The following is a 17,325-nucleotide window of genomic DNA, read 5'->3' as shown; positions in this document are numbered from 1 at the left end:
AAAATAACCAGAAACAGTATCTAACTCACCTAAATAAAAAAAAAAAAAAAACTAAATTAAATAAAAGCAAAATTTGGGAGGGACACGGTGGGCTGTCTAGGTCCTGTGTTGGTTGGAATTGCTGAACATGGAAGTGAATGCAGGCATTACAGCAGTGGACAGGCTGGAAGGGAAGGGGGCATCGCTGTGGGGAGTGAAGACTATAGATGACCAGCTTTTTTCTCCTCCTCTCACGCTTCATCCCACGCATGCTGGCTGAGTTCCTCATTGTAGCTCTCTGGTGGAGGTACAAGCAGGCAGCTGGCGCCTCCACGGTGCACCCTTACGCTATTGATGCTCTGCTGGAGTAGAAGTCTGGGACTGGGAGCCCAGTGTGAAGTGTGACCTGAGGGATGAAGACTGTGAGTCCTGTGAGGCACCCAGGCACCCACCCCTCCTGTCCCCATACACAATTCACTGTGGTTGTGCTCCCAACACAAAAGGAGGCTTTCTCACATCTATTTATCGTCTGTTCTCAGGGACCAATAGCACTCTACCTGTGGTAACTCTAGGGAGAACATTTCTTGTTACTGAAGACACAGGCCTTGACTTGTCTGTTGGCCATACGTCAGTGACCACGGCCAACATCAGGGATGGAGAACAGATTAGCAGAGACAATCCTTCTATTATCATTGTCTACTTGTTATCCAAACTAGGGGTAAATCTTTCATTCTGGAATTGTGTAAATTACAAGCAGTTAGGAAGAAGCATGGCCACTATACTGTCACACCAGTTTCTGCTCAACCTCATTGATCTAGAGATAGCCACATAGGATCTATTTCATCCTTTACCCATTTCTTTTCCTATCATCCCCCTGACCAGCCTTTTTCTGAAGATATGCAAATGCCTTGGAAATCTTTAAAGAACATCTTCTCTAATATTATGTATAGTGTGTCTGTATATGTCTGTCTATCTAGCTATCTATTATCTATCTAATCTATCCATCTAGTGGCCTAGTCACAAGAAGCTGTACTGTAATCTTGAAGGCACGTGGCAATCTCCTCCTGTTTGATTAACTGCCTCTGAAAACCTGCTGAAGGGTCTGCTCTAGGTTGGTTCAGACTCTATTGAACACAACACCACCACCACAACAATACATATATATGTATGTTATTTTGTGTGGTCAAGTCAGAACTGATCCATGGCTGACCTCCACAGGGTTTTCAGATTCAGGAAACTGAGCAGGAGGAGATTGCCTATCCTTATCCTGCAGAGCTTCTGGTAGATTTGAATTGGCGTCACAGCACCACTTCTTACTTCTGGGCTATCATAGTGTGTGTGTGTGTGTGTGTGTGTGTGTGTGTGTATGTGTGTTTAAAGGAAGAAGTTACATGGGTAGAAAATTGTGAATGAATTTTTTCTGAGACTCATTTTTTGGGAAATTTATGGGAAATTTCCTCACAATGTAGATAGAGATTGAACTCTGACAGATTAGACTCCAGCTTCCCAGAAAATCCAGTCTCATTGTAGGAATTGAGAAGGGCTGGGTCATTCATGATACAACCTGTGGTATCTTTTGACTAGGTGGCAGTGACTTTTATTACAAGCCAGGATAAACAATTTCCTTTTTTCACCTTCCTCCCTTAAGTCTTTATTTCTCTCCCTCCTTTTTCTCCTTTTGCATTGAAGTTCATAGTTGTTGATGAGAGGCCCAGCTCCAGAGGGAAGTGGGAATCCTTTCAGTGGCCAGCAGGACACACCTTCCCGACCTCTTCTTATCTCTCCTCCCTTCCCACCCCACCTGTCCCAACCCACTGGCCTCTTTGTCCTTCTGTGTCCAGAGGCTTTAGAAATTTTGCATTGACTGTTGACCCTGCCTAGAAAGCTTTCTGTTAGCTATCCACACAGTTTACTGCCTCACTCCCTTCACATGTGACTGCAACAAGGCCTGTGCGCCCTGACTTCCTTCTTTAGGATGGCAACTGTACTCCCCAGCCCCAGCTCTCTTGTTTGTTCCCTTACTCTGCTCTTGGTCTTTTCTCTACTGCACATCCAATCTCTAAAATGTTATCTACTGTAATTAACTTAGTGATTGTGTTCACTGTTCCTATGCTGCAAATCAGATGTAAATGTTACCTTTTTCCCTCCCTCAGAGCAGCTGGCTGCTTTAGAGTTATAATTAATTATAAATAACTTGTAGGAAGGGGTTACGTTTCATTCATTTTGTGTCCCCAGAGCACTGAATGATGAACAAACGTGCAGAGAAGATACTTAGACATTCTGACAGTGGTACTAGTACTTTCATAGTTCTTCTCAAGCACTCATGGAAACTTACAGAAGTTATTTTTCATATTTGTTTTCATGCCAGTTGGCTAAATAGTTTCATTTGCACTCTGAGTAAGACTAGAGCTCAGAGGGACAATCATGATCAAACCACGAATAGAATCCCAGTTTCCCAGTTGCTGTTAGCTAGACTGTGGTCAAGTGTAGAGGAAGGGACTGAGACTGTCAGCATTGATCCCTTTCTCCACTCCTTTCCTCCCTACACGGTCAGCTTCTCTCTTTCAGGGATTAGTAAGGGAGGTTTTGGAGACTGTCATCAAAAGCTGCTTCTTCATCCAGAGTGTAGTGCTTACCTGCACGTTCCTGTTGAGGCTGACTGCAGGGAAGAACATGCCCTCCACGTTTTCAAATGCTATGGGGCCTTGCTGCTCATCATTGATAAAAAATGTCAAGGTTTTCCTATTTAAGTCGAGGAGGACCCCAATTGTGGCCCCCTTGGTGATCCCTCCCTCAGTTCTGTGAGAAAAGAAAACAATTGGGTTTCAGTTGCTTGTTATCCTTCCAGAAACTCCCTTGATGTATGGCTAAACCAATGCTTCTCAACCTTTCACAAATTATTGCCTCCCCCCAGGAATTTTTTTGAAATGATTTTTCCCCCCTAATCACCCTTCTCCCACTATATTAAGTTTTCCTATCACAGATATACTACATACACTTATACACTGTAAGTGTATCTGTGCTTTATATGTAACAAGAGTAAGTTTTAATTTTTTGCTTCCACCAGAATCAACTGTGTACCCTTACTGAGGGGAGATATTGCTCCTGTTGAGAATGCCTTGGTTAAACCACAGTCTTCTCCTGTTGTTGAGAGTGAATTCATCATATAAGATCCCTATCATGAAGTCACAGCATTAGAGACTGAAATAGACTTTGGACTTGACCACAACTATGTCATGTCCCATATTTGGCACAGTGATGTGAATGAAATATCATCAAATTAAAAATTACTTAATTTGAAAGTCAAAACAAAGAACAGCTTAAAGTAAACCTAAAGCATACACACACGAAGCTGGATTTGAGGCCTTAGGATATCTGTTACACAGAAAAAAGAAAGTCTTGGAGGATGTCAATGTTTAACATGTTGGTTTGAATCAAGAAGTTAGACGCTCTTCATAAAATGACAATATCCAAGCAGAAGAAACTCCTCAGAGAAGAAATAATTATCCTCTTGATGGAATGATTTTCTAAAGTCTGCTCCCAAATACTATTTCACAAAGAACCATGTCTTCTACTTCCAGCAATGGCTTCACAAAGTTCCATTAAAAATGGAAAATCACACTTGTCTTTTCTTCCTTCCCTTTTCCCAGCCCATCATGAGATTTAGCAATACTGCACTTCATCCTCCTCTCAGCGGGCCACATACACTAAAGAGTACTGTTAGCCAGCCCCCCCTGGCATGCAGACTACGGACAGGGCACAGCCATCCAACGACAAGTTTACCCTGCTAACTCACGGGTTGAGCATTCACAGCACAAGTGACAAGCATGCAGTTCACATGCAAGAAGACATGTTTAGCTTTAAAAATGTATTCTCTGCATTGTATGGTGGTTGTGTTATTATTACCCACTCCTTCATTCCAAACTAAAGATGCTAGCAGGGAAAATTAAAGGGGGTCACACAGGTGATGCCGTCTTATGTCTAGTGCTGGGGGGTTTTAACAAAGGTGCACCCTCTGAAGATGATAGCTTATCTGCACCTAGTAGAATGTGGTATCAAGCTGAAGTAATATGTGTGTTCATTCCAAGTGACAGGGAATAACACAACCCTGAATGGAGAGGTATAGAAAATATCTAAGGGAAAGGTAGGGATGGTGATAAGAGTCCTAAAGTCTAGAAAGGGTCAGTGATGCGTGTATAGAGAAACCTAGGAAAGTGGGGACACTGCCTGGCTCACTTCCCTTTGATCATAACTTCTCTCTTCCCCTAGAGATAAATATCCTGGGAAAATTGAAGAATAAAGCAGGCATCTCCCTGCCTAGAAAATTTGTGAAGATACTAGAAGAGGGAACACAAATAAAATGGAAAAGGAAATATAATGGGAAATGATAATGTATTTTTAAACTAGAATTTCCTGTATTTTAGTGGCAGAAGAAAACTCAAGGAGATTGTCATATTCTCTTTTATCAACAAACTGGTGCTCTGAATTAATATGAAAATAAGAAGCACCTCAAAGTACAATGCTATTTCAAACTGGTGCCATAAAATTTAATTTAATGAATGGCTTATATTCTGAGTAGGAGAATTGATAATAATAATAATAATAATAATAATAATAATAATAATAATAGGCCATGGCTTCTAATTTGCCAATCAATATTACTACAATTTGGTGGGTTTGGAAACCTTAGCTCAGAAAAATGAAGTAACTTGCACAAAAGCATTTTCTGATAACTACAGCTCTGGGTTTTGAATTCTAGACTTTTTTTTTAAAGACTTTTTTAATATGGGTATATTTAGGAATATTTATGTTTAAGCCCTAGGTGAAACAGCAACAAAGGGCCTAGGAATATACTGACAACTCTAACATTATGTAAAAGAGAACCAGCAGGGATGATTTAGCCAAGAGTAACTGAATTCAAGTGTTACTTAAAAGTTTAAATTTCCTTAACGTTGTCTACTTTTTGGAGGTGACTTTAAAGGTATTTGACAGTTAACTTGTCGTGTCATTTGACTTTATGAAACCAGCTACAAGAAGAGTGTAGGACCAAGCACTCTGATAAAAACAGAAAGAAGCTATTTGTTGGAGAGATAACTCTTGTAACGTTGTTGTGAATATCTGAGAGCTCGTTACTGACATGGGTGTTTGGGGCATAGGATGAGGTGCCAGGGGCTCTCATTCCTGACCGGAAGCCAACGTGAAGAAGGCTTGGTTTGGGGCTGCAGGGTACCTGTTGGTGTGCGAGTTGTTGTGCATGAACCAGCTCCGGTTATTGTCCACATACATTGCCCAAGCTTTGTCGTCCTTTCCTAACATCACATCCTTCATCACATCGATGCGCGCCACACCGAAGGCAGGGTCCGGGTGGTTGTCATAGCGATCCACTGTCAGCTCCCAGTAGTGGACGCCCTTGGAGAAGCCGGTCTTCCCCAGCACCACGCGGTCATCATAGCTACTGCAGGTCACGGTCAGGTTGTCATTGGAGAAGATGATGTCAGAGTGCGCCGAGCCGGGGTCAAAAGCAAACCAGGCCACTGAGGACAACAGAAGGCAATCGGATTAGGAAGGCCAACCCAGCCAATGAGCACAATACCATTAACAGACTCCTGGGTGGGTGAGGAGCGTTGTGTCCCATTTTCATGCTGCCATGCAGGAAGGAGGCGTCCAGGACCAGAAGGGGCCAGACGTGAGCAGACAGGGAGCACGTCCTGGGAGGTGGTACTCTCTGCACCCGGAAGCAGACGAAGGACACACGACCGATTCAGCAGGGGTTACCTGACAGACTGCACTCCCAACCAGGTGATCCGGGAGTGAAGTGGCATCGATTTTGGAAGGTGCAAGTCCCTTCACCTGGTGACTAGCAGAGCAGTGCACCAGAGACATAAAGGGAGAGGGGACCCGCTAAAGATGCATGAGTTACCCCTTGAGGCGGGGAGGCTAGGATCTAGAGTCCTAGATGGAGGAGGGATAAAACACACGGAGTGAAAGCAAGAAATATCCCTTCAGCACAATGGCTAAAATCGATTTCTTTGGAAAAGTTCCTCAGCTCTTAGTGAAAGCACAAAGGCTGTGAAGCTATCAGCAACCTAAATGGATTTTCATGAGTGAATGTGACCTGGCTGCAGGATGGATAGCTTCCTTCATACCTGAACAATACATCTTGTATGTTATTCCTAAAACTAACAGGTAAATTATTTTGCCTGGAGCAGTAGGTCTTTTGGACAGTAGGTACCGGCAGAATGATGCCTTTGTATATGTTGTGATCCCCCAGATTCTAGATGCCTTTTACAAACACCACTCTCTAGAGAGATGTGATTGCTGAGTTATTGAACTGTGAGCCACCTCACATGCACTGAGGTCTTTGCTTTTTGTAATAGAATAAGGTTGTTCCATACCTGCCAACAGCTTTTTAATGTCAACTGTTGTCATTCCAAGTGAGAGGCATGGAAGAGAGAAATGGAAGCAAAATTGACAATGATAAGAAGACATGATACTCTAATACCAAAAAGGGCTCAATTGAAAAGGTTATACATACTACAACAGCTGTTCTCACTGGTACTTTTACCCATATTTAGTGCTCATATAGGGTGCTTTGCACTGATGTATAAGAAACTAGTGGGAGGGGAGAGAGGGACTTGGCCTTTTCCAGGGATAGCACTAAGGGAAAAATAGAGGTACCATTCCAATGTTGTTAAGTATTTGAGAAATTGTTATGCTGGGGTCAGAATGACAATTAGACAATTTTATTGATGTAAAATAAGTTGCCATCATTTATTTTGTGAAGGAAATTGAGCATACCAACCACATAAGCAAAATATAACAATCACAGTAAGTATACTTGCCTAATTGAGAGTAAGGTGCAGACTGTGGCTCAAAATTGCATCCTATAAAGAGATACTACACATCAAAGCTATGAAACAACAACCAGGTTGATTCAAAAGACTTGTATATACTTAAAAAGCACCAACCAAACAGAGTCACCTGAAGCCTGATTCATGAAAAACCAAAGCCCTTTTGGTCTTAGTTTCATTGCTGGATAAAATTGGCTTATCTTCCCTTTTAACATGAAAAGGAAAGCTTTTTGCCATTTCATATGTCTTCCTTCATTTTATTCTAAACACTGTAGCTTAAATGCTCATACTTGTCCAAGTTGAATCTATTCTACTAAAGATTCTATTGTTTTTAAAAGGAGAAATAGTCATCCAACTGAAATGGATAAATACCTGGGTGCAGATAAAAATCCACATTGCAACACCATGGTATATATGTCTAACTCAGGCAATGCCAAAAGGCCTTGTTGTGGCTTAGGTCCAGGTTACATATATAACTGAACATACAATATACTCCATATATGAATAAATAAATCTGGTGAATGCTAATAATGACATGAATTGAAATATTATCTTGTCTCTTTCTTAGTTTATTTTACTACATGAAGCCCTCTCACTTGAGGGAGGGGAGGGGAATTGGCATGGTAAGAGTTGTGTTCAAGAGATATTAAAATCACTGGTGAGGATTTTGGAACTTTTCTTCCTTCTTCAAGATTTGAATACTCCCACCCCATGAAAACCTACACCTAGGTGTGTGGGAAAGGTATGTTCTAGTGATAAAATATTCACAGGTATGTGATCAACAGTTTTGTGTTGTGTTAGGAAGTGATATAAACATGAGCTCTAGGATATAAAGCATCTTTTCTTCCACCTCTTAACTTAGTAAGGTCTGTCTATACTAATTTCTAAACCAACCGAAGAATAATAACTAAAAGAATCCACAGCTACTGAGTGGGCTCCAACTCAGCTGCAGAGCAGAACTGCCCCATACGATTTCCAAGGCTGTAAACTTTTATGGAAACAGATGGCCACATTTTTTCTCTGCAGAATGGTGGGTTGGTTTGGATAATTTTGGTTAGATGAGCATTTTAACCAGTGTACCACCAGATTGCCTACACTGGCTTAAAATAACTTTTGAAGAATTAAGAGAGCAATTTAATGGAAAAACAGGATGAACGGCTGAGTTAAAAAATAGTATTTAAAGATTAAGTCCTTACTGTCTGTCAGTCCTCACTGGGGTGAATTCACATACAAAAGAATCATCTTTTCTCAACTCATGGCTGAATTTTTATTTTTTGTTTCTATTCATTGTCATGTTAATCCCTCTTCTTGGATTAGTGCTTCGTGACAATAGAACACCAGGAGTTTCAAAACTGAATTTCATATCCAGCTATGCAGAATCTGAATAGGGCTTTTACCATTTTTACATGAATCAAGCCTTGTATGAATCTTTCTCAGACAAGCATTCTAAGAAATGTTTACACTACTTTAAACACACCATTATACATTTAAGAGTCAACAGTACAAGTAGAACAATGTTGTTAAGTACACCCATTAAATATCCCCAAACCCACATTGCACTTTATTCTTGAGACAATATACATTACAAAGACTAGAACAATTTTTCAGTAACAGTAAACACAAGTGGGCAAAGTTCCATAACAAGGCATGTTTGAAAAGCCAGTAGTGCACAGAAAAAACAATAAGGAACGGGAAAGCACAAAGAAAAATGTCATTTTCAAGAGAGCTTGAAGTCCCTGCATCCTTTTTGCACTGTCATGCTGTGGCCTTCTTCATTCCAGGATGTAGGATGAGCAAAAAGATGAAAGAAAACAACAAAAGAAACCTTTGGCAATGTGAAATGTGTGTCATGTGTATCCATGATTACAATATAGTCCTGAAGAGATCAAATATGCCTGCATCTTAGGTATTTTTAAGATTCTATTTGCTAGACGAGTTCATTCAAAGTAACATGTCTAGCTCCCCTCAAATCAGCCTAAAGCCCTGTCGTCACCTGTGTGGCTATGGGAAACCTTGGGGAGGTCAGACTTTTCAGTTACTCGAATATAGGCATGTCAAGGGTTTCTAATTGAGCTTGTCAGGGTGGCCCTCCCCTTTGCAGGGCAAGAGAATCAGCTCTGAACACCATTGCAGGCTTTTGCAGAAATGTTTGCATTTTTTTGCTGTCTGCTATGTAGAATGCATTCAGCTGTGGGTGTATTTTTACTCTTCTCTCTCTCTCTCTCTCTCTCTCTCTATATATATATATAGTTACATTCTTCAATAAGATCTCTTGAGTCTATGTTTAATCAGACCACTCCAGGCTGGATGCACTGATCCAGTCTCCCAGGCACTCTGGTTTCTTGGATACAAGCAGGGTTGCAAACTTCCAAACCTCTGCCCCGACCTCCACTCAGCCCGTGCCTACGCCGTGCTAGGCCACTGCATGTGATGACAGAGCGGGTTATCCATGGGGGCACCAGCTTGTGCAAAAAAGAACAACTTCACTTTCCAATGCCATTGTGCAGCTCAATGGTTGGTTGTAACACCACATAAACAAGAACGCACAAAAGCCCCGTCATCCAAATGCTCTGCGTACGGGAAGCAGGCCACAGACACAGAGACCAGCTCATCCTCCCCCCTCGTCACGCACATGGACGGCAGAACGAACACAGATTTCAGAGATGCCATCAAGGCACAGAGATCAAGGGCAAAGGTCAGACGAGCTCAGCTCACCCGGTGCATTGAGAGACTGTAAAGAGGAATGCAAGCTCAGCTGGTGGGGTGAGGATCGGAAATCAAAGTAGGATCTCCCCGGGAAGCTGGGTTGTAGATTAAGGGTGGAGGAGAAAGGACTCATTCTACGCAGCGGCAATCTTTCCGAAGGCACTGGAAAAGGGGATGTCTGTTCTTCTGAGTCTGTGTCTAAATGTAAGATGAACGCAAACTAAAGATCAGAAATCTGCGGCCTGCCCTTGTACTGTTCCCCAAGTTCAGCCTGACCAATGCATCCACACAGAACCTCATCCACCCTGCAGGGGGCGACAACTAACATGGCCAGGCTGGGAGGGCCTTCTTGGCAGGCGGGGACCCAAGACCAGAGGATATGACAAACACCATAGGCAATTGCTTTCGTTTCCCCCAATTTTTAAGTGGTAGATAAGTATTCTGAGAGATTTCCTTTTAATGGAATATTTTGAATTGACTTTAGAAACTTTAGAGGTCGATTTTTCCCACTGATGTAATGCTTACTGCCTTACCCTCTTCAGGTACCCCCAGTAATGATCACCAGAATAAAAAAGATCTTTTAAAGGCTTTCTTTCTAGGTGATGACAATTTTCATAAACTCCGCTGTTTCATATTTTCCCATTTCTCTCCTAATGGCTATGTTTTCTCTTTTCTAAATGGATGAGATACTTTTCTACACTAGCACCGCAAAGCTGGGAAAGCAGCCAGCAAAGGAACCTCATCTTTATTTCTGAATGATGATCAGAAACTAGGGACCTTACTGGAAAAATCTCTAGTTCTTTAACAATAAACAGACTGGGCATTGGTAGGAAAACATCTGTGTGTTTTCAGATCGTCACACTTGTTATGACTACCACTATTATATCAGAGTAAGGAATTATTACTTGTTCGATTGTGTTATAGAAGTGTGTGTAAGCTCTTTGTGGGAATTACTGGAAGTGCACCTCTCTCTTTCATGAAGCAATAGCTGATTGTAAATAGTGCTTTGGTGTCATCAGACATGGATCTTTCACCAACTGAAGGCTTCTTAAAACTGAGTTTAACAAAACTGCGTTTAGGAAATACAGCCACCAGCATGTCTAAAAACCACAGTGGTACTCTCTTCTCATGGAAATTTTTTTTTGTATTGTTGTTTTGGTGATGAAAGGCTGTTTCAGGAAATATTCTCCTAGTTTGGTTAGCATGCTCTTTGTTGAGCACTCCTAAACCCTCTCAAAATGCTATTCAGTGTGTGCTCAAGCAAAAATATCTGGAGTGTGCGTTCTGGAACATGATCCTATTTGAATAGCTCAGAACAAAAGCACTGACAGGTTTTAATTTAAGACTATGACAGTCAGCCTCACTTTCAGGTTGGAACTCACCAAATTACTGCTAGTTTTTCAGGGCCTATTTTTAGGGGAGGATTTCTTTATTTGCTCTTAAGAGAAACATAAACAAGATCTCAGAAAAAAAAGAATTGATGGTTTTGTAATCTACTCTGTTACTCAAAATAATACACTACAATTTTCTTCTACTTAACCTTCATGGGGTCTAGGTCCCTTGCCATGTATCTGATAATTTCTTTGTTCAGAAATGTTTGCTATAATCCTTAATATAAGTATTTTTAATGCTTTTGCAGTTTCATGGAAAAATACAACACAGCATCACAAAATGACATGGGTTTCTTTTAGAAAGAAAAGGGCATTTACACCCGCATTAATGTCAGGAAATGATTATTTCCAGATCAATGAGAATTTTCTTGGAAATACATTTGCAACCAGGCAGTGATGATAATCAAATAATTATGAGATTACTTGTAATACTCATTAGTTTAAAAATTAAGGGAAAGAACATATACAGTAGATGAATTTCAGAGTGTATAAAACCCACAAGCAATCAAGTGAAAACCAATGAGGAGATGTGTACTCACTCCAAACTTTGTGGAGCATATACAATCCCATCATGAAAGGCACTTACCTTTTTCTAGTACCAGCACCAGAGAGAAGAACTTAACAGTCAGCGATGGCACCACTTTGTGGGGTGGGAGCTGAGGGCAGCCATGGTTATTCATGACTGTTCTAGGTTGAATTATCCCCTCCCCACCAACAGCCTCCCCAAATATGTGTTGTAAATCCAGACCTCAATGCCTGTGGATATAATCCCATATGTAGATAGGTGGTTTTAGTTGTGGTTAACAAGGCAGGATTAGCATGCGGTAATTTGAGTCAATCTCTTTTGAGAGATAAAAGAGATTAAGCAAGTGAACAGAGCAGACAGGGAAAAGACATGCCAAAGCCACATGACGACTGGCCAGGAGCAGAAGCTGAAAAAGACACGGACCTTCCTCTAGCACTGACATCAAGAAAGTTTTCCCCTTGAGCTGGCACCCTGAATTCTAACTCCTAGATTCCTAAATTGTTCAAAAAAGAAATCTTCACTTGTCAAAGTCATCCACTGGTGGTGTTAGTGTCATGGTAACACCAACTAACTAAGGCAATGGCATTAATAAATTGATACTAATATGCTGATTCTTTTTCCTATTCTCTTATGTAGATCCATTGTTTCCTCATGGCCCAATTTGTATTGTCTCCTCTCATCTTTGAACTATATCCTTGCTCAGATAAGTGTACTTAATATCTACACCATCCAACCACTCTACCTCTGTCTTTGAGTTTTCTCCCTCTTATGATCACACGTCTCCTAACAGTTAGGCTTTTCTAATTTTCTCTAAGCAACTCCTAGTAAAACTCCCAGTAAAAATAAAATCCCACCTTTTCACAAAATGAATTACAAGAGGGAAAACACATTCCACTTGATCTTAGCCTGACTAAAAAGGTAATTTTCCCTTTCTACCTTTCCCCACAGGTGTATAGCACAAAGGTTTGATCACATATGATCAGATACTATGGGCACACAGGCCATTTAGGACACTCATTCTACCTTAGATTACAAGAGACCTAGAAGGCAAAGACTTATTTCAGTAACTGATGAGATGCATCTGTCACATTTCTGTTTTAAATCCAAGGTGATGATGAACTCATCACCTATGAGCAGTTGACTGATCTGTGGAGTTTGTCACTGCTTACATTCATCTGGAAATACTTTTAGGAAGTTTTACTTATTAATTGTAGCTCAGCCATTTGGAACACACAACAGATCATTAGTTCTTTAAGTATTTCAAAGTGATTGCTAATCTTCTTTAAATATTCCCTTTTGTAGGATAAATGGAAATTATTCCTAACCTTCCCCCTGTATTATATCTAACAACAACAAAAACAACATGAATTTCAAATGCTTCCCTTTCTTGGCCATATTCCTCAACATTTTCAAAGACATGAGTCATGGGCAATAAGATAATATTGAGAACATATTGCTACTCTCTGGCTTAGCTAAGATGATACTTAACGTGGGCATAAGCACAAATACTCAATTGTAATTTTTTGTTATAAATAAGATGTCCAAAGACTGCAGCTTTCAATGTGGATTAAAGCTCAACATCGAGAAAAACAAAGATTCTCACCACTGGTCCAACTGGTAGCATCATGATAGAGGAGAAACTGAGATTGTTTACAGCTTCAGCTTTCTTGGTTCCACAAATCAACAATTTTGGTACCAATAGCAAAGAAATAAAGAGATGAATTACATTGGGAAAATGTGCTGGTAGGGGCCTCTCCAGAGTCCTGAAGAATAATGATGTCAGTCTGGAAACTAAGGTGCATCTGATCCAAGCCATGGGCTTTACAATTACTTGCTATGCATCAGAGAGCTGGACAATGTCTAAGGATGAAAGAAGAAGACTTGATTCCTTTGACTTGTGGTGCTGGAGAAGAGTACTGAACACACCAGGGACTGCTAAGAGAACAAACAATTGTCTGCTGGAGAGGGTGAAATTGGGCTGCTCCTTGGAGGCAAGGATATCATGCTTGGAAGGGTGGAGGTACAGTGCAAGAGAGGAAGACTCTAGATAAGATGGATTGGCTCAGTGATTGGAGTAATGGGGGTAGTAGGTATGTCAGAGAGAGGATAAAATTGGTTCAAGATAGAGCAGCATTCAGAGCGGTTGTACACAGGGTTGCTATGAGTTGCAGGTGACTTGGCAACACACAACAGCAACAACTTCCTCTTTGAAATATAACTACTGAGATATGGAGACAGCTTCTTAGCCATAAATATTCTATTGATCAAGATAGAGAGAAATGTTTTATTTTCCCAGAATATTAGACACAAGTCTGTGCTTCCAGATTTTAGCTGTATTTTGGTGATTATTTTTTTACATTATACATTTTAATATACTATATTATTATATTTTAATATAATAAATTTTATATATAATTTCTACAGATCCATAAACAAATGGAAATTTGTTTCCTTAGGAAATTTGCTCCTTAGGAAATTTTAATTTCTCAACAGACATTATCACATGCAGTGGTCCCATCTGCTTGATGAGCTTCGCTCAGTGAAAGCCATTTAGCAGGGAGGAATAATGGAAAACAGAGCAAAGGGTCTCATGTCAATGACTATGTACTGGTGTGGGGACCCTCTGCATATGCATAACTCTAGGATGAAGACTGTGTTCATAATGGAGATGTGTCCAGACACACTTTCCATCACTCTGTCAAGGGGAGATCATAATGATTTTCTTGGCCTTTACCTAGACTTCTCTTCTTTCATACCTGGAATTGGTTTAATTCCATTATGGGGCTGATGTGATGGCAAAGGCCTCTACATAGAAAAAATAATCAAGAACCACCAAAGGAAAAGATTGTTGTGTGTCAGGAAGAAAAGCAGTAGTTGGGTGGTATACTTCTGATTGGCTACCACGTAGTGCTTTTATTTGTTTTATTTAGCTTATATTACTGAATATATATCAGGTGTCAGACATAGCAATAGAATTGAGCAATCGGTAAACATGAAGTTGGCAGGAATGATGACCGTAAGAAAACTAGGAGTTCAGAGAGCATGAGCTTATAGTATTGATTGGTTTCTACTTCTATAGAAGGAATTTCTTGACTATTCCTGTGGATAATTTTTGGAACTGTAAACTATAGTGTTTAGGGTGTTATTTTTGGATTCAAAGAGGAAAAGCAGGTGTATGACAGTGTAACTAACCCAGCTTCCTTTGTATTTAGAAGTCTTGATTGTCTCCCTGACTGGCTGGTAATAAAGAGCTTCATAAGTTAAGTAGTCCATGGGCCCTGCTCCAGTAAGATGGTTGCAATTGAGAAAACAATAAAGCAAGGCATGTCACTAAGAATTTCAAAAGTAAATTTACTTTTTGTAAGGAGTTAAAAACAAAGAAATGAATGAAGAAGGAGGCTGAGTTTCCTGAAATGACCTAATAATTAGCAGAAGTCACAATTATGTCTAACTGGTACATAATTTTCCACAAAAGGTGATATTTTAAGCTTTCTTAAGTGTGGCATTAATTACAGTTGAGAAGTGAGAAACAAATCTGTTTTGAAAATCTCCTTCTAACAGAAGCACTGGAATAGCCTACTGCCACCATCTGGAGAGCCACACTCTTCTCCAAGTCCTTCACTCCAACTTAGAATACTGCAACGTCTCTCATTGAAGGACTGAGGATTCACAAATTTCAAGTAGATACAGAAGATTCCAGAGGACCCAAAGCGCTGCCCACAGTGTCCATTGAAACTGCACTCCTCAGAACTATAACATGAGAATCTGGACCCAATTCAGTCCCATGGAAACACTCAGTAAATTCCGTGGCGTGCCATGGAATTTTACTTTTTACCAAAAAGTTAAAGGAACCAAGCTAATGAAAACAAAGGGCTTCTTACTAATCTGTGTACATTTGGTCAGGTTTGATTTACACACTGCAAAGATTTTTGCCCTGGAAACATGTACTCTTCTAAGAAAAATTTTTTTGATATCCTAATACTCTGGAATAGTAAAAGCAAAACAGAAGGAGGCATAGAGAACATTATCTTTACTGGCCTGTACATTGTCTTCTCGACGGTACTATTTCTTATAAGTGTGGCACTTCCAGTGTTACTGGCAGAGCTTTAAAGCTCATTAAGACCCTTGAAAGAGGTAAGAGGCACCACCTGCCTGTTCACAGCATTTTCAGAAATAGTTGCCAGCTTTTAGCAGCCCTTCTGAAGTGAGGAGCTCAAGGAAAATCAGAGTACTCACAGGAAAGGACATAGCAATCAGGTGGTCTACATTTACAGTTTTACAGATGGGAACAGTCAAGTTCAGAGAGGCTAAGAGACACACCCAAATCACACTGCCAGGTGTGGTGACACAAGACTGGGACCCAAGGTGGCCAATGCTTGCTGGGAAAAACAAGGGTAACGTGGTTGCCCTGTGTCCTAGAAATGCATAAAAGGGGGGAAAATGTATTCCACAGTTCATGGGACACATATCTGGTGGGCTCAGAGATGACGAGCATATATTTAAGTGAACTGGTATTCCTCAAACCCAGGAGGTCTGGTGGCCTAGTGGGTAAGAAGTCACATTGCCAGTCCAAGGACTGGTGGTTTGAATCCACCAGCTGCTCTGAGATAGAAAGATGGGCAATCCCTTTCCATGCGATTTATAGCCTCTGAAAACTTGCTGGAAGATTAGTTATGAGTTGGTTCTGCTGCAACAGCAATAAGTTTTGTCTCTAAACAGATTAAATCAGTGGACGACTACAGTTCAGGATTTAAAAGAGAACATGAAACTCCACCTTCTCCATTTGAAATTTTGATCCAGTGAGTGTAGCTATAAAGGAGTTCTGATACTGTGCTGTCAGTTAAGCCCTCGACTGATTACTAAAGGCTGGCCCTTCAAATCTACCAGCTGTCTGAGGGAGAAAGAGGTGCCAGTCTGCATCTGTCAAGATTACAGTAACTTTGGAAATGCTGTGGGGCAGTTTTACTCTATCCTCTGAGTCACAATCAACTCTACAGTTGGGTAGTTGGGCTGAAGTACTTGTTGTTACCATTCACCTATAAACAGATGAGGTTCTTTTTCCTTATAAAGTTAGAACTTCCCTGAGGTTCTCAGTGCATCAGAATTCAAGTACATTTGCACTAGGGTCACTGGAAAATGTCTGCAAAGAGACTTTGGATATTAAAAGACACATCCATGCACAGTTAGCTTTCATACATATGAAGCATCTGTCTATGTTCTTCCTGCATCACTAAAATATCGTCAAGTGATCTCCTTTGATGAGTGGAAGAAGGAGCTATTTTATTAGAAGAGGCAGAGTCTAATAGGAGAAAAGACATTTTAATCTTTGTTCATAATACCTTCTATATCATCATTTAAGAAAGCAATTTCTAAGATGCACTTTCAAGAATCTCTAGGGAGCAAAAAAGACTCTCTAGGGAGATGGCTACTGTAGACATACAACTAAGATGCTTAAAAGCAGTGTTGTGGGGGTTTTTTTCCTTCTCTTTTTTCTTCCTTCCCCAGTGCCCTAGGTATGGTTTTTCTGGAGTCTTAGCCTTATCAAAAGTCTGAGTCTCTAATTATCACTGATTACTTTGTCCCCACTTTTCCACAATGGAGATCTGGAGAGTTGGAGAGTTTCCACAAATAAGTATTTCTGTGTTTTTGATCTGAGGAGGACAGCAAGTCCTGTTCTAATAGTGGCTTTTAAATTCCTCAGAGCTGTGGTACAACTATTTACTTTCCAGGCATTAGCTGCCAAGAGTAAATTATTAGCAGCAACTGAAGAGATAAGCTTCTCTTGATGAAATGGCTGGCCAAAGTAGGGATGGAATGCAGTGCTGGGGGAAATACAGAACTGTGAAAGAAGGCATACAGCCTGATGTGGAGC

At 40.6% G+C, this 17,325-nt stretch overlaps 1 protein-coding gene across 1 annotated transcript in view; it reads right to left on the bottom strand.

Annotated features, from left to right (window-relative positions):
• Positions 1-322: 322 nt before the first annotated feature.
• TRIM9 (tripartite motif containing 9) overlaps positions 323-17,325 on the bottom strand; it is a 169,073-nt gene continuing 152,070 nt past the window's right edge. The window contains exons 8-10 of the mRNA XM_006899193.1: positions 5,210-5,513; positions 2,616-2,778; positions 323-385 (exon numbers count right to left, since the gene is read on the bottom strand). Coding sequence (XP_006899255.1) covers positions 323-385; positions 2,616-2,778; positions 5,210-5,513 — 530 coding nt within the window. The remainder of the gene's footprint in view (positions 386-2,615; positions 2,779-5,209; positions 5,514-17,325) is intronic.

Source organism: Elephantulus edwardii, unplaced genomic scaffold, assembly GCF_000299155.1.
Source record: "Elephantulus edwardii isolate Elephantulus edwardi_28Jun2011 unplaced genomic scaffold, EleEdw1.0 scaffold00247, whole genome shotgun sequence".
In the NCBI taxonomy this organism is placed as follows: domain Eukaryota; kingdom Metazoa; phylum Chordata; class Mammalia; order Macroscelidea; family Macroscelididae; genus Elephantulus; species Elephantulus edwardii.
Note: the sequence above shows the minus strand (reverse complement) of the source record. Positions and strands in the feature narration are given on the sequence as shown.